A 24,350-nucleotide genomic window follows, 5' to 3' on the forward strand; every position below is an offset into this window, starting at 1 on the left:
AAGCATATTAAGCTGGCAGTACAGAATCTGAGGGCCCTTGTGAGCTACGCGGAGGAAAGTGGTCTGTTGAAAACCCACGACGACGTCCCTGAATCAATCCGTGAAAAGCTATATATACAGGAGCAGCAGCAACTTAAGAGGCAAAAGGGAGGCACTCACTCCACCAGTGGTTATCTCCCTATCAAAATCACCAACGTTCTTCCTGCGCAGGCTTCTCCTCTTTCTGTGCTAACTACACCGACCCCGATGCCTATGTCGTGTCCAGGAAAAACGCCTCCAGATTTCCTCGAAATCCCTGGTCTACGGGACCTTGCTATTGCTGAATATAGTGACTGGCAACAATCCCAAGTAAACGATGAGAAACTAAAGGAAGAGTTTCGGAACGCTCGCGATACTGCCCTCGAAGATGAACTGGCTCTTGTGCAGATCCACAAGGATCAGGATCCAGGATTTTTCATCAAGAATAGCATCAAAAGAGGTATTGCTCGTCGTTTTGTTGGGGACATTAAGTATTGGGTCGAGCATTATAAGTGCAACATAGAGGATAGACTATAAAATGGAAAATATATATATTCGATTGTCACGGTTCTTCGATGTTCCAGCCTGCATGTCGGAAATGGCCTTTCGCGCTTTTTTCCCTTGCCCCGACTATATCAACACACCATTCGAGGTATGTACTGAAACCCTGACCCGGATTCTCTTCATACGTCAGCCAATGCCGTTTAATGAAAGCCTTCAGCTCAACAAAGAACTCCTCAATGGGGTTTAGATCGGGAGAGTAGGGTGGTAAATACACCAATTTGACCCCGGCAGCGGAACAAATTTGCCGAATACCCTCCGTACGATGGAAAGAGGCATTGTCCATGACAAGTCGTGATCGTCCGTCGTCGTCCAATACTGTTGGCAGGGGCCCTGACACTTCCAAAGCATCGTAGGTTCGAGCGGAAAGTGCTGATTGATCGCGGGGTGCAATGGGCAGCTTGGGCTATTTCTGCGTTAGTATACGATTGAGTCTTGTATCATGTCACGAATGAGCTCTAGTCGCCATGGTTCAAGTGTTGGTGCCATATCTACCCAGCGGTGCTGCAGCCATCACTGCTGACGGGGTTCGTTGTTGCAGTCGGTCACGGACCATATTGTCACGTGCGACGTCTCTTTCTCTAATAACATTCGCTCGACTGCCGCGCCATGCTGCTCCCTCAGCCGGGGCTGAGCCCCTTCTGCTGGGGCGGGGCTGCTACTGTCTGACACGCAATGGGGCTCTTACTCAAGGGCCTGCCAACCTTTGTCACTAATCAGGTTTTCCTGATAGTCTCGTCAATGCACTATTCCTCTCGCGAAACCACGCTAGACCTTCCACATGGCCCCTCCCCCACGAGATGCCTTCTAAATTGGCTGGATATGTGCTCTTCCGATCGAAGCTGCAGCTGCCGCCGAAATGCTCGATGAGGAGTTTGGGATTCTCGAGGAGCAAGCCGCAGCGGACTCGAATACCTACACGTTGGGCCGAATCGACAAGCTTTACGTCGTGATCGCCTGCCTTCCTGGAGGCCACCACGGAACCACCGCTGCTACCACGGTCGCAAACAACATGTTTCACACCTTCTCCAAGTCACTTCGAATCGGACTGATTGTCGGTATTGGGGGCGGAATTCCTTCAGCTGCTCACGATATCCGCCTCGGCGATGTTGTGATTAGCTACCCCCAAGGCACTTGCGGTGGGGTAATTCAATATGATATGGGCAAGATTATCGCAGATGGCCAATTCGAACGAACTGGCACGTTGGACAGTCCGCCGAGGGCACTACTAACCGCTGTTAGCACCATGAGAGCTGCCGCGCTGAGGGATGACCCCCGCTACCCGAACTATCTCCAAAACTCCATCGGAAGAATCGCTCGAACTCGAAAGAATTTTGGCCAACCTACTACGCAGTCTGATCGGCTCTTCCAGGCGGGATATGATCATCCTGCTGGTGCAAGCAGCTGTGATAGATGTCAAGCAGAGTGGGAAGAGACCAGAGCTGAACGCGAGGACAATGATCCACAGCCCCATTACGGTGTCATTGCTTCTGGTAATAAAGTCATCAAACATGGGCGCACAAGAGAGCAACTTCGCTTGGAGACTTGAGGCATTGTGCTTTGAGATGGAGGCGGCCGGTCTGATGTTGGACTTTCCCTGCATTGTCATCCGCGGAGTTTGTGACTATGCCGACTCCCACAAGAACAAGGAATGGCATGGGTATGCTGCCCTAGCAGCCGCAGCATATACAAAGGAGCTGTTAGGCTATGTCCCTGTTGGCCATGTTTCACAAGAGAGCTTGGTAGTAGATATATGCAGTAAGTGAAACCAATCCTAGCTTAGCTTTTCTTAGATTAAGGATGGATCATTTATAAAGCTCTCTGCAGACGGGTTGAAGGTCGAAATTGAAGGCACAAATCAACGCCTAGACCAAGCATACAGTCAACAAGAACAACATCATCGCGAGAATGTCGCGTTTGCTTTAACGGATCAGCAACACCGCTGTCTCCAAACATTCAAAATATCAACTTATGAGGAGCAAAAAAACATCAATCCGAGAAAAGTGGAGGGAACCTGCCTATGGGCTCCACAGAGCCCTGAGTATATCCCTTGGTCGAGTAGCAGCTGCAACGATCTTCTCTGGGTGCCGGCCGACCCAGGCTGTGGGAAGTCTGTACTTTCCCGATCGATAATCGAAGACTTCTGCGAAATTTCTAGCCCTGAAGTGACAGTCTGTTACTTTTTCTTCAAAGATAACGATGAACAGAATCAACTTGCTTCAGAACTTTGCTCGGTACTCCATCAGCTTTTCAGCCAGCGGCCTCAGCTCTTGTGTCATGCCTTACCACCTCGGGGGAACAATGGGGAGAAGCTTCGGCAAGAGGTTGACGAACTGTGGAGAATTTTTACAACCGCCGTATTATCTGATAATTATTGTAAGACAGTCTGCATATTCGATGCGCTTGATGAATGCCGCGGAATTGATCAAAATCGACTAATTCAGAAACTATGGTCTTTTCACCGTCTGTCACGTCCGCTGACACAAGATACTTGGTTGAGATTCCTGGTCACTAGTCGCCCCTATGATGATATCCAGAATAGTTTCCGAGCGATCACGGACACTTTCCCACATCTCCATATAGAAGGAGAGAAGCAAAATGACCAGATCCACCAAGAAATTGATCTTGTCGTGAAGATACGAGTGAAGGAGCTTGCTGGAAGAGTAAAGTTGTCAAGGGACACAGAGCAGCGACTGGAGCAACAGCTTCTGCAGATGGAGCACCGTACGTATCTCTGGCTACATTTAGCCATGGATGATATTCAATCTACACTCGAGGACAGCCTTCGCCCGGCTGAGGAGCGAATCCAGTTGATACCTCGATCCATAGAAGAGGCATACGAGAAGATTCTTAGCCGAGTACAATCCCATCAAATGGGCATTACGAAGAAGATCTTACAAATTATCGTTGCAGCACGGCGCCCTCTAACGACGGCGGAAATGGCCATGGCTCTCGGTATAGCCACTTCCCCACAGGCCCGAACTGCAGCAAAGGCTGGGCTTGATTCATCGCAGATCGAAAAAAAAGCTGCGTCGATTATGTGGCCTTTTTGTTTTCGTCAACAACTCCAAGATTTACTTGATTCATCAGACAGCAAGGGAATTTCTTGTGAAGAAGAGAAGTTCTGACAACGACAGCTGCTTATACTCGTGGACCTTAACTGACACTGAGGATCAGATGGCTGTTATATGTTTGCGATACCTACTGATGGAGGATCTGGAAAATGAAAAATACTATTCTCGCTCTAACAATGGAAGCTTTCTAGATTATTCCGCTTCATATTGGCCAGACCACAGACGAAGAATGAGTGTGGCCCAGGACCAAAAGGCGACCAATCAAATACGGCAAATGTACGATATGAGTAGAAATGGATTTTCATTGTGGTATCATGTTTTTTGGAGGTCTATCGACCGTTGGAATTTTCCGCCGTCAATGACTGCTTTACATCTGGCATCATTTATTGGGCATGAGCGCGAGGTTGAGTTTCTACTGTCTCTTGGGGGGAAAGATATCAATTCGATCGATGGTACCGCAAGCTATCCTATTATCTCGGACTCCCAGAATGGTTATGAGAAAGTAGTGCAGTTACTGCTCGAGAAAGGAGCGGAGGTCAATGCCCAAGGTGGAGAGTATGGAAATGCACTCCAGGCTGCGTCTTCCAAAGGACACGATAGGATTGTGCAGTTACTGCTCGAGAAAGGAGCGGAGGTCAATGCTCAAGGTGGAAAGTATGGAAATCCTCTCCGAGCTGCGTCTTTCGAAGGACACGATATGGTCGTGCAGTTACTGCTTGAGAAAGGAGCTGAGGTCAATGCTCAAGACGCACGCTATGGGAGTTCTCTCCAGTCTGCGTCTTACGAAGGTAATGATAAGATCGTGCATTTACTGCTCAAGAATGGGGCTGAGGTCAATGCTCAAGGTGGACAGTATGGAAATGCTCTCCAAGCTGCGTCTTCCGAAGGACACGATAACATCGTGCTGTTACTGCTTGAGAAAGGAGCTGAGGTCAATGCCCAAGGTGGACGCTATGGGAGTTCTCTCCAAGCTGCGTCTTCCAAAGGACACGAGAGGCCACAAGCTGTTGGGTGTGGCTAAAGAGCAGGCCAGAGCCGCGACGCAAGAGGATGCCACCCCGCAAGCACAGCTCCCCAGAACGAAGTCAACCACCCTAAACATCGCATCTACTGACCGCGATCTACATGACTTCGCCTGCTTCGGTCGGTGTCTCTGGAATTTCATGATCAGAGCTCTGCACACGTTTTCCTCCCATGGTGCTAATGTAAACGGATTGATGGTCTCCAGTGTTTCCATCTCTATGTTCTTCAGCGCGTCTGCTACCTGATACAACGGCGAACGGTGGTATCTGCTGAATTTCTTAACCCGAGTTGTATTCCTGCGGAGGGGATTTTTTAGAATGTAAATCTCTCACGTTTTCCCTAGTTATACGGAGTAACAAGTAACATTCTTTTGATCGACTAGTCCCAGAGAGTCCTAGAGTATATCTCGAGGGATAGCCATTAGGCTTGTATGTGCCCCTAACTATGTCTATGATCGTAGGTATAAGGCTGGTAGTAACCTCCGTCTGCTAGAAGCGTACATTATTATGATTTATAAACGCCGGATATATCATCATTCCTAAGCGCCCTAGAACGTTGTATACGTAAGGGCGGTAGTCTTGGCCTCCTGTCGCGTTAGGCCTGAAAGTGTATAGGAACGTGCGGTCGGATCCGCTTCCAATGTTGACAGTTATTTTTTAGGGCCGACCCCCCTCCTGGTATGGGCACATATTACGTTTTCACTATAATATATCAAGCAAGCCCAAGTCGCATTGACACAAAGACGCTACAGAGGGCTAATCAGATCCCACGTAACTCGATTCAAGTTGCCGGAACATTCTGCCGGACTCTGTGCACATACCATAAACCCTTGACCTTCCAGAGAATTGAAGCTATTAACATTCCAGGGAACATGTCTAAGCATTTTAATCAAAATAACAAAACTTAGACAGTGAAAGATTGACCGTAAGCACTCTATGTATAAACACCCTCCACTAAGGGCTAAACAGCTTTGTTGTCCTTACCACGACCATTACGACCGGTTCAAACTGAGGTTCTTTTCCTAGCAGGCTTTTTATAGTTTGAAGCAAACGCCTCTGAAAAAATGCGTTTCGCTCTTCTAACCCTTTCGTGCTGTGCTGTTGTCACTGCGCTCTCCGGAGAAGATGCCCGGGAAAAGTGGGGTGGACCTAGAGGTGGAGGCATTTCCCACGGGGGTAATAATATTGGCAATGGGGATGGTGGTGGGATTGACATTGACACTGGGGGTGGTGACATTGGAGACATTGGGGTTGGGGTTGGGGGTGGAGGGGGTGGAGGTGGGGTAATTTGCGACCCGGCTGCTTGTGACACCAAGGTAAGGTTTATGAATATCCAAAGAGGTTGTTAATACTAACATATTGATTCATTATAGTGTCGAAGATTAGGTGATCAATCTGGCTACTGCGACAACGGTAGCGGATCTCCCAGTTTACTTGGACTTGTCCTTGGACAAACTACGCCGTTAGTCTCTTCCTCGATCATCTTGGGATTGCAGAGCCATCTGAAAGCTGATATGAAATAGAAACTGCATCTGCATCCCAAACCCGCCTGATTGTGATCCTCCATCATCTTCTTGTAACGGGCAATGTGTAAGGCGGCCGCGGACTACATTTTAGGACGACGACTAATTGGTGCTCGATAGTGCGCATCCGGCCTGACCTGTTGCAATGGAGCCTGTACCGACCTCGATAACGATCCAAGCAACTGTGGAAGTTGTGGGAACACTGTGAGTTCAGCCTAGCCTTCGCACTTTAAGAGATTTGCTATTCACTCGATGTTATTGTTGCTAACGTGGTCAATTCTCACGCTACGATAGTGCTCTGCTGAATCTGAACCGGCATGCTCATCAGGCTCCCTTACCTGTAACGTAGTTATGTAGCAGCAGAGGTCAGATGGAGAGGGTCCCATTGAGACGTTAGTAGGGTGCGCTAGTAAGAGTTGGTATGGGATAGTTACCTTGTTAGCTTATGTTAGTCACGGCTCGTTATCGGCTGAGGATCAGGGGAATCTATTCCTGACTGAGCCTTCTTCTACGGAGCCCGTTTCTGTCTGGAGAGCTGCTGCGTATGGAGAACTACTGCTTATGGGGAATTACTGCGTATGGAAATCATCCTTAGGCTGTTAACCATAGCTCATCGTGCTATATTCTCAATAAAGTAACTTATAGTATTGAGATAATGGTGGCATGAACTCGCTGAACAAAGATGGGGAAATGAATCTCATTTGCAAAGATTCTTGTTCTGGGGAAAGTTCCGTTTTGATCTCAGTAGAATTCGAGACTAGTTTATCCATAACTTTCATGAAAGATGTTCCGTACCGAGGGACGATGATCTTTACAGTAGGGCGTAGAAATTTTGGGTGTATTAACGATACAAGTGTAAAAACGATACAATTTGTATTCACAGTGATGGTCCACAAAACCCACGGAACCCTTTCTCGGTAATCTATCAGAACAGGCTAATACTGTACGAAGTAGTACGCATTCAGGACGAATGAGACCAAGCGGAATCAATTTAGAATAACGAGATTGATTGATTGATTGAGATCGGTCAAGCGATCTCAGGGGGGTTTTATAATCGAGCTATAGCGTGTTCATGGACCTTGTACCATGCGTATGATAAGGTGATGGAAGAGCTGGAGGACGCCAAAAAGCAGCAATTGTCTGGACGCTGATGGTGAAGGAACTATTCTTTAAAACTCTATTTGATGGCCATGAGGCACTGTCAGCAGAAACCCCAAGATATTATCTCATTTTAAAATTCCTCCGTAATTGATACAGTACAACTTTTTTTGAACAACGAGTTCTGGCAGGGGTCTTTTACGAGACCCCGTCCGGCTATTTGTTTTGTACTCTGATTGATTACTCCTTGAATATATGGTAGAGTTTGATCTGGTCTAGTCAAAATGTTTGTAGTTTGAATATATCCGCAAAGGCTACATCTGAATCTCAACGGCCAGCATGTAATGTCGTTTCTATCTCGGGCTCATAAGAGTGGAGACATGGGTACTTTGTGGATATCATTGTATCAGCGCCGTCCAATGATAACAGGTAGAATGGTAGCCCTAGGTTCTAGGAGCTCATAGCCAATCTTGGACCAACCATTTCAGTCGAGGCTATGTGGTGCATGTGGGCCATTCATGGCACCGATTGGCTCATTATTCTCGGCAGATACAGTAGCAAAGTGGCCCGAGCCGAAGTCCTTGATAGTCATGGACAACGCATTCTTTCATCGCTCGGACTGAATAGAACAGCTGTGCTCAGAACCCGGTATAAAGCTGGTGTATTTGCTAAGATGGCTTAAGGGAAAGAGCATAGTAGAGGACAGATACTGTAGCTGTGATTTGTCTTCCTATTTTCCCCTAATTTCACAAAAAAAAAAATTAGATGTCAATATTGAACATTGTTCCCAAATAAAACTTCCAAATGAGTCCGAAGTCCTAACAGGCTTCCGAAACTCCTCCAGGAAAACCTCCAATATGCTACAAAGAGTATGAGACCGCCTTGCATATACCTGGTCCACGATCCCTCTGGCGGTTCTAAGCGCCGCAAGGCTTCCCGAGCAAGACGCTCACTGAATTGCCGTCGAGATTAGCAGCCACGATATCGAGATAGCCATCTCCGTTGAAGTCGCCTACTGCAACGCCGTCGGGACTGGACCCCACGGAGAACGTGGCCTGCGTCAGGAAGGTTCCGGATCCAGTTCCGAGCAAGACGCTCACTGTATTGCCGAAGATATTCGTGGTCACAATATCAAGATAGCCATCTCCGTTGAAGTCGCCTACGGCAACATCATGCGGTGCGTCCCCCACGGGGAATATTACCTGCGCCTGGAAGGTTCCGGATCCAGTTCCGAGCAAGACGCTCACTGTATCGTCCTGGAAATTCGAAGTGACAATATCGAGATGGCCATCTCCGTTGAAGTCGCCTACTGCGACCCAACCCGGCTGGGACCCCACGGGAATGTGGCTTGCGCTAGGAAGGTCCCAGATCCAGTACCGAGCAAGATGCTCACTGAATTACCGCCGGTATTCGCAGCCACAATATCGAGATGGCCATCTCCGTTGAAGTCGCCTACTGCAACATCGTCGGGAGTGGACCCCACGCTGAATGTGGCTTGCACCAGGAAGTTCCCGGATCCAGTGCCGAGCAAGACGCTCACTGTATTGTCGCCGGTATTCGCAGCCACGATATCGAGATGGCCATCTCCGTTGAAGTCTCCTACTGCAACACCATACGGCAAATCTCCCACCCCGAATGAGACCTGCGGCTGGAAGGACCCGGACCCTGTACCGAGCAAGACGCTCACCGTAGCACCGTTGTAGTTCGCAGCCACAATATCGAGATGGCCATCTCCGTTGAAGTCGCCCACTGCAACCCCGCGCGGTTCGCTCCCTGTGCCGAATGTCACCTGCGGCTGGAAAGTCCCCGATCCAGTGCTAAGCAAGACGCTCACTGAATTGTCGCCGGTATTAGCAGCCACAATATCGAGATGGCCATCTCCGTTGAAGTCGCCCACTGCAACCCCGTGCGGTAAGGCACCCGTACCGAATGTGGCCTGCGGCTGGAAACTCGCACATTTGCAGGCGCCAGATGAGCAGGTCGATCCAGCAGGACACTGTAGAAGCGTGAGAATTGATCATGTTAGCAATAAGAACATCGACACAATGGTAAACTTGTAGGCTTGAAGGTCAGGATAACTTACAATATTTCCACAAGTACCACAGTTACTAGGAGTGTTCTGGAGGTCGGTGCAGGCTCCATTGCAACAGGTCAGGCCGGATGCGCACTATCGAGCCTCGCTTAGTGGTCGTCACAAAATATGCAGTCTGGGTGCCTTACACATTGTCCATTGCAGGAAGACGAGTTATCACAGCCTGTTGTTGGTGTACATATGCAGCTCCTATTTCATATCAGCTTTCAAACGGCTCTCTAGTCCTAAGACGACCAAGAAAGCGACTAACGGCGTAGTTTGTCCAATGATAAGTCCAAGCAAACTAGGAGATCCACTCCCGTTATCGCAAGAACCAGATTGATGCCCTAATTTTCGACACTTGAATAGAACAGCTTGTCAGTATTTATGTAATCTCTTCGGACATCCATAAAAGTATCGTACCTGAGAGTCACAGGCGGCTGGATCGCAGACACCCCCACCACCCCCAATCCCAACTCCAATGTCCCCAATGTCACCACCTCCAGTGTCAATAGCAATCCCACCACCATCCCCATTACCAATATTATTACCCCCCCCCATGGGACACCTTGCCCCCATGCCTAGGCCCGCCATGTTTTTCTGGTGCATCTTTTCCAGGGAGCGCAGTGACAACAGCGCAGCACAAAAGGGTGAGAAGGGCGAAACGCATCTTGACAGGGGCTTTCGTTGAAAACGATCAACACAAAATTAGTAGAGAAAGAATATCGGTTAGAAGCTGTCGTACTGCTGGTTTTACTAGAAAAAGTCGGTCTTATCTGTCTGTGGAGACTGATATATACAGTATGCCTACGGTCATTGATTGACTATCTAGGTTTACTATTATGAATAGAGCGCTTAGATATGTTTCCTGGAATGTGAATAATTTACCTTTTCTGGAAGTCCAGGGGTTTATGGTATGCTACTGAAATTCCGGCAAATTTATCCGGTAATCAGAATAGAGCTATATAGGATCTGATTGGTCCCCCGTGTGTGCTCCCGGCCAAGCCTATAAGTAGTTAGAAATACAGGTACAAAATTACAAAGTATCAAGGTTTGATGGGGTATTCCCCAAAGTACAACGGCTAGGCTAGGAGCATGTATAGCTCCATTCTAATCACCGGGTAAATTTGCCGGATTTTCAGCAGCATACTATAGACCCCTAGATTTCCAGAGTGAATAGTAATGATAGCGACCGCGGAGATGCCTCGCCATCAGTCAAAAGGATTAGGGGCGAAAATGTGCAGCACTTAAGCGCCCACCTGTATCAGCTGATAGGGCAACTTGACCAGCGATTGGGCATAAGTTAGCAAAGCAGCAATAGCTATGAGTGGTTTATACCAGAAAAACTGGAGGGACTAAAGGAATATACGCCATTTTTTAGAGATCTAGTTATCTCTACTCTCTTCCCTCGCTCATAAGGTGCTTCTGCATTGTTGATATGCCAGGATATTGTACCTTGCCCTTTGCCTGTGGATTGACAGTGTGAGGGTGCTTCAAAATAGTTCCACAACGCTGGCACATAATCTTTGGGGCACCATCTGCAGCTTGAGCAACCTAGCGATAGTGGCTCCAAATCTCTGCGTGTCGCGTCGAATCCCAGTTGATCCTGCTTTTTCTCCCGAAATCTGTCTATAGCTAGGCCTTGACAAGTTCGGTGCAGCAGAACCTTGGCCGGAGTGCTGTAGCACTGTAAGTAATGCAAACAATGCCAGATGTGGCAAGTCACGGGTTTGGCATAAATTATGTAGGAAAGTCCTATATTCTTAGAGTATTCATTTTACACGAAAATGATCAAAACCATTTCAAACTTTTTAAAATGCTTAGATATGAATTTCCCTCTATTTACTCCTTTTACTATATACATATTGAACCTCATCTCTTCAACATTTATCCACTGCTGGAGCTGTTGGCCGACGCTGGAAGTACTCTTTAAGATAAGTATGTAAGGAGTTTTAATACTCATGATACCAATCTTGATCATCTCCAACCCAGTCCTCACCCTTAAAATAGTCCAGCTTAAGCAAAGGGGATAGAATCGTCCCCATTGCATAAAGATGTCCATGAGTCTCCTCAGTATCACGGTAGTAAGCTGAAAGCTTCCGCTCTCCTGATTTCAATGCAGAAAGCATAGTCTGCTTCCAAGGAACTCTCTTTTGAGCGAGTAGACGTTGTGCGTCTTCAAAATGGCGAAATAGCACATTGTATACCTCAAAGACTGAGTGTATAGTAACTTACTTGATCTTCGAGAGTCCAACAGTCCAGGGGTAAAAGGGCTTTGTGATGCAAAGCAAGTAATCAACCTGTCGCCACTCTTGTGTGCTTAGCTGAAATTGACGCTGGTTATGGACCAAACAGTATTAATTAAATGTTTGAGAGAGACGGTTTGCCCTTCGAAGCATCAGGTACGTTGAGTTCCAGCGAGTTCGAACATCCTGTATTGGTGCAAGCTTCAGCTCAGTTTCCTGGAGATTTAAAAAGAGCTCCCTTCGTTGAGGGCTAGCGTTGATAAATATAGCAAAACTGCGAATCTGTGAGTTTGATTAGATATGTTAAAGACCACAGTGACTGAGATAAAGAGATAATTCGGACGGCTGCCAGAATTAATAAGACTTACCTTTGCAAGTGTACAGGACCGCTCGAAATCAGCTTCACCTCTGTTTTCTTTTCTTTTCTTTTCTGAACTTTATTCTGAAACACGCTAGTCCCAAATAGGTCTAGTCTGTTATGGAATCTTGAAACGGTTTGTAACACTAAATTACAGGCTTGGTAGTGCTGTAACTTTCCTGAAACACAGATACAATTGTTACGGTACGGTTGGCTCTTGGTTCATCAGGTTGATCGAAGCTCTGGTATTCCGCGACAACTTTAAGGAGATATGGCTATGTCCGCTGATCTAAACCGTGAATGGTGCAAATAAAAGGATATTTCGTCCCTTAGGGCAAATATGGGGTATAAGGTCAAGGCGGTTGATTTCTTCTGTTTCTAGGCAGATCATCTGATAGCGGGGTAGACTGGGGACTGGGAGATCTAAGCGTAGATTTGAGCCTCCTCAAAACTCTTGCACAATAGCTGTGTTGACTACTATTTCCTACGGCGAAAAGAATTCCGGTTTCTAGGCAGGAGTAATATATGAGAATATCGGGAATATCACGATTAGTAAGTAATAAATAAATATAATTGTAAGTAACGGTTAGTAAATAGTAAACAGCTTTAGTATAATCTGAAACACTAGACCAAGAATACCTTTATAATTTATGTATAACTAACCCTATCGATAATAGAGAACGTATTAAGAATAATAAGGGTAGGCTGCTGGATATCGATATGCAGGTGACTCAAAGGGGATTCGTCCATGAATCGGCCTCGAGAGTCCGGGGTATCGCATACTTCGAATCCTGTGATAATTCATCCTTCTCTCTCAGAGCAATGTGTTGTTCCTCGCTGCTATGCGACGCGCACATTAAGGCCAGGTCGGCGTCGTCAAACTTGAACTGACTGAGACCACCAGTCTCAATGACAGTCAAAGCTTGCACTGGCTTTGCCGTGGAACGAATAAGCGTCATTCGTAATGGATCACCGACACAGAAGAGGAGTTTTTCCGGTCACATCGACGACTGCAGCGTGGACTTTGTGTCGATTTTCGACCACTCCACCCCTCTCTGAAATAACATAGTGTAATGGGGAATTCCGCTCTCAACATCGGTACCCTGTAGTCATGTGACTGAGGCCTTAACAACAAGGCTGCCACTTTGTTTCGTGAGATTAAGTAGCGTTCGTTCGATAGTATCAATAACAACATGCATGTTCCCCCTTATGAATTATTCTTTCTGCGCAGTCTGATGAGGCTGAGGTTGCGGTATCGGTGTATCGCATGTCCATGAAGACTCGAATGTCTTACTAGTCGCTTCTCTATAGCGTCACGCTCTGTCTACTACTCTCCTGCACTCTGCGAGTGTGGTGGTTTTGTCTTCTTGTGATCGACCCATCTGCTTGACAGACTGCCAGCGAGCATTCCCATCTTACAATAGTTATTTCCTATGCTCGTTTCTGGTGGCGCGTAAGGAAGTATATGAGTTTGTAAATATATAGTAATGAAGAGAAAAGCTTTCTGTTAAAACTTGTTATGCCTTTTAAGGATGCTCATAAAATGATTATGAGGCAAAAATTATTCTTGGACCTTACTGGTCTTGGCAAAGGTTTCCGAGCCTCCTGCGGGAGCCATACCGTATTGCGACAACAAATGCGAACCTTGATTAATTTCGCGCACGTTTTCTGGAAGCATCCTATGCACTTCTATCTATACGTTCAACCATAAAATCAAAGCTCTGCTGGTCCGGTAGATATTGATACAAGGAAGGTAAACATTTACCAACTATGTCCTCGGAATCAGGTGAAGGGCAGATTACTAATGGCGTCTATTCCCAGTCTGGGTAACCAGGGGTGGGGGTATACGAGGGAGTCCTTTCCTATAGATTAGGCAGTTCAGGTCGGTAAGTATCATCGTCATCATTATCGTTGAAAGGAGTGTGAGTCATCCCCCCCAAGGCAGAAGATGCCACTGAGGAGTCTATTAACATGGTTGTGTCAGCTTCCACCAAGTGTGTTCCGGGGCATGAAGAAGAGAGGACTGTGGCTGACAGGCTGAGTATTATAATAAGCGGGTTCATGGGTAGTCTGTAAGGACAGTAATGCAAGTCACTATTTGCAGGTCCGTGCCGAGTAAGCCCCCAAGACTGACTTAGACATAGGAGCAGAAGGGAAGTGACAGGTCGCCAGACTCCCGAGGCGCTCCCCAGCTCTGGTGTTTGACTTGTTTGTATCTCCATGGAAAATGTAGATCACTCATACAGTTACAAGACAAGGCACCGTATTTTAATAAAAGTAAAGCACGGTATCGAGACTGGTACAGGAATATTTTTATTCCGAGTGTCTTCCTAATATAGTCTCGTGCTTCTTGGCAGTGGGGCTAAATAATTACTGAAAGAGTGTAGGCGGTTGCACCAGTTTCGGGACGTACTGTATAGATCATACCTTCTTCAGATCCCGTCCTTCGTAGTGCAAAGCCATGATTTTCCTCTGCCCATACTGTGTGAGTAGTGTCATTGTTAGGATTGGCTTTCATCAGTCCGAGCAGATCCTTCAAGCTAAGCTGGATAACATGCGCAAGACATGGGATTCGCAAAATGCGTGTGTTGCTTGAAAACTTAGAGCTTCGATTGATTGATGGAGGCTTTCAACCAGCGTCTTGTTGTTTGACGCGTTAACAATAGTCACTGCAAGGGTTCGATCAATGATCTTATGTTGATGTAGCACCCTTTGCAACACTGCACTAAGATGAGTACCAGTATGTTGACCATATATTGGTTCAAATCCAAGAAGGATCTCATGATAATTCCATTCAGAATCTACAAAATAGCAAGTGATAGCCATGAAAGCCTGATGGAATGGAGATGCCCAACAGTCAAGTGCAATCGAGAGTTTTGCACCGGTCGGCAATAGGGAGAGGACCTTTTCTTGGTCTGTTCGAACGATTGCTTCGAGACGACGTCTTGCAGCTTTGGGGGTAAGAAGTGGAGGCATTTCCTTTGATAGACGAATATACCGAAAAGCTTCACATAGCTCCGGGCGGGCAAGGAATTGGAAAGGGAGTGGCATATTGTGATTAAGTTAAGCTGCTGACTCACTGGTTCCATCGATCATGATCATCACCAACCCTCAAACGTCACTCACCTCCGGCTCTCACCATCAACGCGTCCTCGCTATCAATATGTCCCCACCATCAACACGCCTTCACCATCAGCACGCCAACACACTACCCACTCACTGTCGAAAGCCCGCATCTCACCACGTCGAGACAACTGCTGCCACCACTCGTAGCCAGCAGAGAGAAGCATACACACAAATGGAGACTACTTTGGATTGCACCCGTCGCCCAGATCGGCCACTTAGCTATCATACACTGAGATCCAACTGGCCCGATGACTCAGTGCCCTACTTCGGATTACGTTGAAGAAAATTCCCATTGTCGAAAGACAGGGTGTGATTCAAGTCTACATAAAACTTTACGCGAGCAAGAAACATGGATATTGAACTCTACAAATAGGCCAAATGGCATAACACACAAAGCACCCCGGAGGGTTATTGATTCTATCAATTTTTTAGAGCAGGTCTTGGCTTCTTCGAGGACCCGCGAATACTAGTCTCTGACACCACAAAGAGGTGCCTGCAATCGCCAGAGGATCAGGACGAGGATCGCGGCGCCACGGGTCGCCTAACAAGCGCAAATTTGATAACGCAGGGCTCAAGGCTGCATGGAAGCTCAAAATTATACAATCACAGGGCTCAAGGCTGTGAGGGAGAACTTGGTGTCGCAGCGGTCTCCTGCGGAGGCTCTTGATGTCGCAGAGGTCCCCGTGGAGCACATTTATACAACACAGGGCTCATTGGCTGTGAGGGAGAACTTGTTGACGCAGCACTCTCCTGCGAGTCTCCCTTGGTAACGCAGCGTCCCCCTGCGAGGCACACTTGATAACGCGGGGCCTTTCCCGCGAAGACTTTTTGGTAACACAGATCTTATCCTGCGAAGAACACCCGAGTGCTCCGGAGTGTGAGGAGAAACCCTGCTTTTCTTCTCGACGGGAAAAGAGCGTCTTTTATGTCATTTAGGATATTACGTTTCTCGGCAGCGACCACTTGCGTACATCGTTCCATCCACTCGACATTCGCACCGTGCGACTGCATTTTGCTGTGCGTTGAGGCGGTTGATTCAACGTTGAAATAAGAATTTTCAAGAGTTCGGGTTGGAGAGCGGGTGGAGTGGCTGGATCCACCTGGAACTTTGGCTTTCCTGGGTCTAGGCCTGGCAAATAAAATGCCTCATCAGCGTTGTTGACAAATGAGAAACGGTTTTCACGCCGGTGATTTGAAAATTTCCACTGAAGCAGCAATCGAAGGGCCGGCCTCGCCATTCAAATTTTCCGCAGCTATCTTTGCGGAAATGGTTGGCTCTACAGTCGATAGCGAAAACGGCTTCTACCCCACAGACTGCTTTTCTTCTCCCAGGCCCCACTGCCAAGAGACGTTTACTCCACTACCGTTACGAGGATAGATAGAGGTCACTGGTCTGACGATACAAATACCTTACAATACAGATTACTTACATAACAACTGTGTTCCTAGTACAGCCTTGTAAGAATCCCCAGCATAAGTGCGATAGCAAAAAAGAAATTATAAGTCAATAACCAAAATAGCTCCTAATAATGAGTTGACGAAACATATTTCCTCGACTCATTAATAAAGACGACTAGTTTTGCATGTATGTTTAGCAAGGTACAACGATATGTAAATAATAGCAATTCATTGGGCTAGAAAATTCTAGAGGTCATAGAAGCTTCGATCTTGAAACGGCATTCCCGTATACTGGCGTGCTATGTACCTATAATCCTTTATATATGTAGTCTGGAAATACTAAGGCAAGAGCTTTGATATTGTGGTCTCTTTTTGGCTAAGTGGTATAGAAATCCAGACACTAGAACAAGTTTCAGATCTCGTGAGAAAGAGGGAGGAATTTGGACAAAATCGTACTTAGATGTGCTCGACGATTTCTACAAGAGTGCGTTGCTCTCAGACACACTCAGTTCGGAGAGGATTTCGAAGGTACCAATCTTGGGCATTAACCTCCGCTCCTTTCTCGAGCAGTAACTGCACAATCCTATCGTGTCCTTTGGAAGACGCAGCCTGGAGTGCATTTCCATACTCTCCACCTTGGGCATTGACCTCCGCTCCTTTCTCGAGCAGTAACTGCACGATCCTATAGTGTCTTTTGGAAGACGCAGCCTGGAGAGCATTTCCAAAAAATCCACCTTGGACATTGACCTCCGCTCCTTTCGCGAGCAGGAAATTTACGAGTTTATCTCTCTCGTGGGGACCAAGAGGATATGGATCCAGTTTCCGGGTCTCCGTAGCCTTCTCATCAATTTGTATATATGACAGACGCATTCTTGGCCTGACTGTTGTCGAGGGTTCTGCAGCGTGAGTGCCGCTGTTTTGTTGCTTGTGAGCAGGGTGATTTTGTAATGTTTCAATCCCGCTAACGTACTCAATGCGAGTGCCATTGCAGCCAGCTCCCCGGAGTATGGATTCTGCTCTGCTCTTGCGCCCTGCGTGACAGAGAAGGTCTTCAGTCCCAGCTTACGATGATCCCAACCAGCAACCAGCAAAGGCCTACCAGAGAACGTAGGGCGACACGCCAAAAGAGTGGATGCAGCACTCCCAGGGAAACACACTTGGAAGCTGTACGATCGATTATCGTGGAAAGAAGCGAGCGTGCTGGCCCAACTCCGGACTGGCATGGCTATACTAAATGGATATCTCTATCGGATCAACGTCGCAGAGACGGATCAATGTGCATGTGGAAAAGTAAGAAAGACCGTGGAGCACTTCCTCATTCGATGCCAGAAGTGGACCACGCACCGGACGGAAATGCTGCAATGTATCCATACTCACCGAGGCGACAAATCTTTTTTTTTCCTAGGCGGAAAATCGCCTTTGGATGACCAGAGAGTCTCCAGGCCTGAAGTGTGAGATATCAAATTTTCAACATAGCTAAGCCACTAACTACTTTAAACCACCGAGCCGATAAGTGGTGATGTGGGTCCAGACCGCATGGAGTTGAAAATTAGTATCGAAGCCTCAAGTCCTAAAGGTTTCAGAGAACATGGATGGAGGGTTCCGAAAGCAAATTCCAAAGCACGTTCTAAGCAGAATTCTCAAACTGCGTCCCAAGTTCTAAGCCGCGTCCAAAACTCCCATGGGAAAACCTGCATCATGTCACAAAGAGTATGATACATCCATGGATATACTCGGTCCTCGATCCCCAGGGCAGTTTTAAGGATCGCAAGGCTTCCCAAGCAAGACACTCACTGTGTTGTCGTTGAGATTCGCAGTCACGATATCGAGATAGTCATCTCCGTTGAAATCGCCCACTGCGACACTATACGAACTGGTCCCCACGGGGAATGTGGCCTGCGGCTGGAAGCTCCCCAGTCCATCTCCAAGCAAGATGCTCACTGTGTTGTCGCCAACATCTGCAGTCACGATATCGAGATAGTCATCTTCGTTGAAATCGCCCACTGCGACACCAAACGGAATGGTCCCCACGGGAATGAGGCCTGTGGCTGAAAGCTCCCCAATCCATCTCCAAGCAAGACACTCACTGAACTACTGCCGGGATCAGCAGTCACGATATCAAGAATGCCATCTTCGTCGAAGTCGCCCACTGCGACACTCAACGGCCTGACCCCCACTGGGAATGTTGCCTGCGCCTGAAAACCCTCGAAGGTCGTGCATATGCAGGCGCCCGATAAGCAAGTGGATTCAGCAGCGCACTATAGAAGCGTGAGAATTGAACACGTAAGCAATCGAGTATAAAGAGACAAAGTGCGAGTTAGTGGGAGGCAGCGAGTTTTATTATATAATGTCCATCACGATATATTATTGTTCTTTTCTTGATCCTCTTGCAGCCTTCGCTCAGTGAGAAAGAAAATCCTAAGAACGGCGGATTGTATTATATGTTATAGTTCAGATAAATGATTACTCTTACTCATTCAGTAAAAAGAGTGACGGTAACACTGCCCACCCAGGCCCGCCCTACTTTTGTCGACCGTTTTCTCTAAGCAGTGCAGTGATAAAAGCACAGCATAAAAGGGTAAGAAAAGCGAAACGTATTTGATAAAGATACTTACTGGAAAGATTTAACAATTTAGCAGGAGAAGAATATCAGTTTGAATCTATTATACTGCTTATCGTACTAAAAGTAATTTCACAACTGTTGTCTTAGTGCCTTATAGTAGAAAGTGTTAGTTATATAACTCTAGTGTGCTTACAGTCATTCTTTAACTGTCTAAGTTTGGTAAGTTATTATGATTAAAATGCTTAGACATGTTCCCTAAAATGTGAAAAACTCGAACTTTATTTTCTGGCAGGCCAGAGGTATATGGTATGCGCCACAGTCAGGCAACATGTTTTGGCAGTCAGATTTGATTTTTGTGGGATCTAATTAGCGGCCCGTGTGTGCTCCCAGCCAAACCGTTGTGTTCGAATTTCTACACCTATAATTATAACTCCATATTAAATTACTATCGACTGTGAGAGAGGTAAGTGCAAATTAGCTGCCTAATATTATAGTGGTTTTCTTCCTGGCATATTTAGCGTTAAATTACTAACTGTTAGACTAACAAATTATCCATAACCTAAAGCACTATTATTGGAGAAAATAGATGCTTAAGATATTTAATATACTTGATAAAAATATAGATCCTTATGGTTTGGGAGGGTGTTCCCGAATATAACAGCCAGGCGAGGAGACACATAGGGACCAACCAGATCCCACATAACTCTATTCTAATTGCCGGAATATTTTGCCGGAATCTAAGCACATACCATAAGCTCCTTGACTTCTACATGATTGCTGTTCGTGTAGAATAAAAGTAAATAGTTCACATTCTAGGCAACATTCCTAAGCGATTTATTTGTAATAAGGAACCTTATTTAATAAATAACCGTCGAAACGCGCTGAATATAATACCTAAGAAGCAAGACAGGCTGTTTCTAGTCTAACGACCAGTACGACGGGGTTACATTAACCATTTTCTTTTCTATAAATTTTCTTTTCTGTCGTCTTTAGCAAACGACGCCTTTACGAAAATGCGTTTCGCTCTTCTAACCCTTTCGTGCTGCGCTGTTGTTATTGCAGTTTCCGGCGAAGATGCCCTGGAAAAGTGGGGTGGACCTAGGGGTGGAGGTAAGGTTTCCCATGGGGGAAACAATATTGGTAATGGGGATGGTGGTGGGATTGCCATTGACACTGGGGGTGGTGACATTGGAGACATTGGGGTTGGGGTTGGAGGGGGGTGGGGGTGGTTGCGACCCGGCCGCTTGTGACGCCAAGGTAAGATTCGTGGTTATGCAAAGAGGCTGTTAATACTACTGTAACACACTAATTCATTAAAGTGTCGGGGATTAGGCAATCAATCGGGCTACTGCGACAACGGCAGTGGATCTCCTAGTTTACTTGGACTTGTTCTTGGACAAACTACGCCGTTAGTCTTTTTCTCGATCGTCTTGGGATTGCAGAGCCATCCAAAAGCTGACAGGAAATAGAAACTGCACCTGCTTCCCAAACCCTCCAGATTGTGATCCTCCTTCATCTTCTTGCAACGGGAAATGTGTAAGATGGCCGCAGACTCATATTTTGCGACGACAACTAATGGTGTTCGATAGTGCGCGTCCGGACTGAGCTGTTGCAATGGGGCCTGCGTCAGCCTTGACACCGATCCAAGTAACTGTGGAAGTTGTGGAAACACTGTGAGCTTAGCCTAACCTTCTTGGCTGTGTCGCTTTTCTGACTGCTAATATGATAAATTCTCACGTTTCGATAGTGCCCTGCTGGATCTATATCCACTTGCTCATCAGGCACCCTTACCTGTCAGCCAGATTGTGATCCTCCATCTTCTTCTTGTAACGGGCAATGTGTAAGACGGCCGCAAACTACATATTTTATGACGACGACTAACTGGTGGTCGATAGTGCGCGTTAGGCCTAACCTGTTGCAATGGGGCCTGCACCAACCTCCAGAATAATCCAAGTGACTGCGGCACTTGTGGGAACACAGTGCGTTATCATCTGTTGCTAACAGCAACAAAATCACTGACCCTTGTTGTTACAGTGCGCAGCAGGTGACGATTGCTGTAGTGGAGCCTGCACTAACCTCCAGAACACTCCCGGTAACTGTGGGACTTGTGGGAATACAGTGGGGTTTATCCGTTGCTAATAGAGGCGAAACCACTGACCCTTAATGTTATAGTGCGCAGAAGGTGAGGCCTGTTGCAATGGCGCCTGCACCAACCTCAACAACAATCCAAGCAACTGTGGGGCTTGTGGGAACACTGTGCGTTATCATCCGTCGCTGATGGGGACGCAATTACTGACCCCCGATGTTATAGTGCGCGTCCGGCCTGACTTGTTGCAATGGAGCCTGCACCGATCTTCAGAACACTCCCGGTAACTGTGGCACCTGTGGGAACACTGTGCGTTATCATCCACTGCTAATGGAAGCGAAACCACTGACCCTTAACGTTATAGTGCGCAGAAGGTGAGGCATGCTCATCCGGCGCCTGCATATGCACGATTTTCCCAGGTTTCCAGGCGCAGGCCACATTCGGCACGGGGACCACGCCGTATGATGTTGGAGTGGGCGACTTTAATGGAGATGGCTATCTTGATATCGTGGCTGCAAATGCCAATCAATTTTCAGTGAGCGTCTTGCTCGGGACTGGATCGGGGAACTTCCAGCCGCAGGCCACATTCGGAACGGGGTCCGGTCCGGTCGCAGTCGCAGTGGGCGACTTCAACGGAGATGGCTATCTCGATATAGTGACTGGAAATGTTGGTGGAAATACAGTGAGCGTCTTACTCGGGACTGGGTCTGGGAGCTTCCAGCCGCAGACCACATTCCTGTGGGCAACGGGCCGTTCGGTGTTGCAGTGGGCGACTTCAACGGAGATGGCTATCTCGATATCGTGACTGCGAACAACGGCGGCAATTCGGTGAGTGTCTTGCTCGGGACTGGATCGGGGAGCTTCCAGCCGCAGGCCACATTCCCGTGGGGCTCAATCCACGACGTGTCGCAGTGGGCGACTTCAACGGAGATGGCTATCTCGATATCGTGATTGCGAATAGCGGCGGCAGTACAGTGAGCGTCTTACTCGGGACTGGATCTGGGAGCTTCCAGCCGCAGACCACATTCCCTGTGGGCAACGGGCCGTTCGGTGTTGCAGTGGGCGACTTCAACGGAGATGGCTATCTCGATATCGTGACTGGAAATGTCAGTGGAAATACAGTGAGCGTCTTACTCGGGACTGGGTCTGGGAGCTTCCAGCCGCAGACCACATTCCCGTGGGCAACGGGCCGTTCGGTGTTGCAGTGGGCGACTTCAACGGAGATGGCTATCTCGATATCGTGACTGCGAACAACGGCGGCATTTCGGTGAGTGTCTTGCTCGGGACTGGATCGGGGAGCTTCCAGCCGCAGGCCACATTTCCCGTGGGGTCCAGTCCGCTTGGTGTTGCAGTGGGCCACTTCAACGGAGACGGCTATCTCGATATCGTAGCTACGAATGCTGGCGGCAATACAGTGAGCATCTTGCTCGGGAAGCCTTGCGACACTTAAACCGCCTTAGGGATCGCAGACCGGGAATGTGCAATGATGTCATACTCCTCGCGACTTCCCAGTCGTTTTCCCGTTTCGGACTCGATTTAAGACTTACTTTTAGTAATAATAATCAATAATCGAAAAATATAACAGCTCTCTGTAATCTCTTAAAAACTCTTCTACTTTAGCCATTTTGGCAAAGTTTATCCCTGCTCATCTTGGACTCTAGGATCAAGAGGCAAACTTCCTCGCTACTCAAGACCTCGAATCAAAGGTCAATTCGAAAATATGTAGACTTCCGCATAACCCAATTTGGGTCGAAGTGTTGACTTTTAAGTGATGCTTCAGTGTTCATGTTATTGAGGGGAGTTAATTGTGTGTGGTGTTGTATGGGTTGTCTAAGATACAAGTAGGCTGAGAGACAGGTTGTCAGAAGCGGTGAAAGCCTACAATAGAGCGTACGCGAAATGGCGGAGAAGTCTATGTAGTTGGCATGTATCTTCGCACCTATTTTGTCTACAAAGTTACCTGATCTACGCTAACCGTTCTCGTCCATGTTTCCGGTATTCTACCATGCACTCCGCCTATTTCTCCTGACACAGGTATATTTGTATGACCATGATCCTAGCCTCATTATTATCTCAGCAACCGGGATATTTCAACACGAATGTTCTGACCCAGAACCCAACCCGGGCCCAATACTGGGGCCCCAGTAAAACCCAACTCGACCCAACTTTTACATAATTTCAATCATGAAGCTGCTCTGTCATCAAAACAACATACTGTTTTTTACATTGCTCCACTCAGTCACCCGAGCAACATACGAACGCTCTCAACATCGAATACAACACTAACCACGTTCACCGACACGTTATATTGCACGGTAGATACCTCGAAGATGGCAGACAATGAAAACGAGAGGATGTCCGCAGGCCCAATACGGGCGGCGGTGGAGACAGAGATTCGGACGATGGAAGGCCACACGCACTGGCGCTGTCGAGCCGTCACCGTGGACCTGAAGAACACCAACCGAATCAGAATAGCGTGCCGCGATGAAGATAAGCACCAGCTGTTCAAGAAAGTGGCAGAAGCCGAGATCGGTGCAGGAGCCCGGGTACTCCGTGACGAGCTCTACCCGGTCAAAGTTGACAGCGTCAATAAGGCCGCTGTACTAGATAAAAAAGACGAGATCTGAGCCGAAGCCGCGGCAGCCTTCAGCAAGGAGAACGAAGCCACTGTGGCTAAGATTGCATGGCTTAGCAGAAAGGTTAGTGCGAAGGTATATAGGTCCGTGGTCGTTTACCTGACTAAAGGCACTGACGTACGGAGGCTCCTGGCTAACGGGTTATTTCACGCTGGGGGAGAATCTGGCGTGACCAGTACCTTTGAGTATCAACCTCGACCGATATAATGTTATAATTGCCAGGAAATTAGACACAACGCATTCTAGTACAAGAACACCCAGAAGTACGCCAAGTGCGCCGCGGAGGGCCACCGCTACGGTAGCTGCGACCAAACGGTTCCGAAGTACGTTCTATGTAGAGGCCCTCATAAATCGTTTAGCAGGAATTATCGGAAACTCTATCCATCACGACATAAATAAAAGCGTTCGAATCATTCAACTGAATATAAGGAAACAGGGAGCAGTGCACGACAGTTTGATGAACGATGAAGAGACACGGGGCGCAGTGGCGCTAGCGATTCAGGAACCCTAGGCGAGGAGTATTCAAGGCTGGCTCTTGACCACCCCGATAGGGCATTATAAATAGACAAA

The 24,350-nt window shown here is 47.4% G+C and overlaps 9 protein-coding genes across 9 annotated transcripts; 4 read left to right on the top strand and 5 right to left on the bottom strand.

The window, feature by feature from the left end:
- Positions 1–1,438: 1,438 nt before the first annotated feature.
- N7481_002908 (uncharacterized protein) lies at positions 1,439–3,707 on the top strand (the record flags this gene model as incomplete). Its single annotated transcript, XM_057262127.1, has 3 exons — positions 1,439–2,072; positions 2,104–2,321; positions 2,373–3,707. 3 exons carry the CDS (start codon positions 1,439–1,441, stop codon positions 3,705–3,707), a joined length of 2,187 nt encoding a protein of 728 aa, XP_057123788.1.
- A 49-nt stretch (positions 3,708–3,756) lies between these two features.
- Positions 3,757–5,142, top strand: N7481_002909 (ankyrin repeat domain-containing protein; the record flags this gene model as incomplete). The annotated part of the gene is made up of 2 exons (XM_057262128.1): positions 3,757–4,584; positions 5,137–5,142. The coding sequence occupies 2 exons, from the start codon at positions 3,757–3,759 to the stop codon at positions 5,140–5,142; spliced, it is 834 nt and encodes a 277-aa protein (XP_057123789.1).
- Positions 5,143–5,754: 612 nt separating this feature from the next.
- N7481_002910 (uncharacterized protein) lies at positions 5,755–6,033 on the bottom strand (the record flags this gene model as incomplete). Its single annotated transcript, XM_057262129.1, has 1 exon — positions 5,755–6,033. One exon carries the CDS (start codon positions 6,031–6,033, stop codon positions 5,755–5,757), a length of 279 nt encoding a protein of 92 aa, XP_057123790.1.
- Positions 6,034–8,213: 2,180 nt separating this feature from the next.
- N7481_002911 (FG-GAP repeat domain-containing protein) lies at positions 8,214–9,976 on the bottom strand (the record flags this gene model as incomplete). The annotated part of the gene is made up of 3 exons (XM_057262130.1): positions 8,214–8,621; positions 8,690–9,292; positions 9,791–9,976. 3 exons carry the CDS (start codon positions 9,974–9,976, stop codon positions 8,214–8,216), a joined length of 1,197 nt encoding a protein of 398 aa, XP_057123791.1.
- A 786-nt stretch (positions 9,977–10,762) lies between these two features.
- Positions 10,763–11,104, bottom strand: N7481_002912 (uncharacterized protein; the record flags this gene model as incomplete). Its single annotated transcript, XM_057262131.1, is given in 3 exon segments — positions 10,763–10,911; positions 10,922–11,046; positions 11,094–11,104. The coding sequence occupies 3 exon segments, from the start codon at positions 11,102–11,104 to the stop codon at positions 10,763–10,765; spliced, it is 285 nt and encodes a 94-aa protein (XP_057123792.1).
- A 215-nt stretch (positions 11,105–11,319) lies between these two features.
- On the bottom strand, positions 11,320–14,947 carry N7481_002913 (uncharacterized protein; the record flags this gene model as incomplete). The annotated part of the gene is given in 5 exon segments (XM_057262132.1): positions 11,320–11,582; positions 11,603–11,686; positions 11,748–11,895; positions 14,454–14,511; positions 14,526–14,947. 5 exon segments carry the CDS (start codon positions 14,945–14,947, stop codon positions 11,320–11,322), a joined length of 975 nt encoding a protein of 324 aa, XP_057123793.1.
- Positions 14,948–18,253: 3,306 nt separating this feature from the next.
- N7481_002914 (FG-GAP repeat domain-containing protein) lies at positions 18,254–18,715 on the bottom strand (the record flags this gene model as incomplete). Its single annotated transcript, XM_057262133.1, has 2 exons — positions 18,254–18,586; positions 18,659–18,715. The coding sequence occupies 2 exons, from the start codon at positions 18,713–18,715 to the stop codon at positions 18,254–18,256; spliced, it is 390 nt and encodes a 129-aa protein (XP_057123794.1).
- Positions 18,716–20,978: 2,263 nt separating this feature from the next.
- On the top strand, positions 20,979–22,594 carry N7481_002915 (uncharacterized protein; the record flags this gene model as incomplete). The annotated part of the gene is made up of 8 exons (XM_057262134.1): positions 20,979–21,037; positions 21,093–21,150; positions 21,231–21,314; positions 21,370–21,453; positions 21,509–21,741; positions 21,801–22,055; positions 22,106–22,254; positions 22,305–22,594. The coding sequence occupies 8 exons, from the start codon at positions 20,979–20,981 to the stop codon at positions 22,592–22,594; spliced, it is 1,212 nt and encodes a 403-aa protein (XP_057123795.1).
- An 880-nt stretch (positions 22,595–23,474) lies between these two features.
- On the top strand, positions 23,475–23,771 carry N7481_002916 (uncharacterized protein; the record flags this gene model as incomplete). Its single annotated transcript, XM_057262135.1, has 1 exon — positions 23,475–23,771. The coding sequence occupies one exon, from the start codon at positions 23,475–23,477 to the stop codon at positions 23,769–23,771; it is 297 nt and encodes a 98-aa protein (XP_057123796.1).
- Positions 23,772–24,350: the final 579 nt, after the last annotated feature.

Source organism: Penicillium waksmanii, assembly GCF_028829765.1.
Source record: "Penicillium waksmanii strain IBT 27052 chromosome Unknown utg000004l:1.0-5674109.0:1.0-5678898.0, whole genome shotgun sequence".
Classification (NCBI taxonomy): Eukaryota; Fungi; Ascomycota; class Eurotiomycetes; order Eurotiales; family Aspergillaceae; genus Penicillium; species Penicillium waksmanii.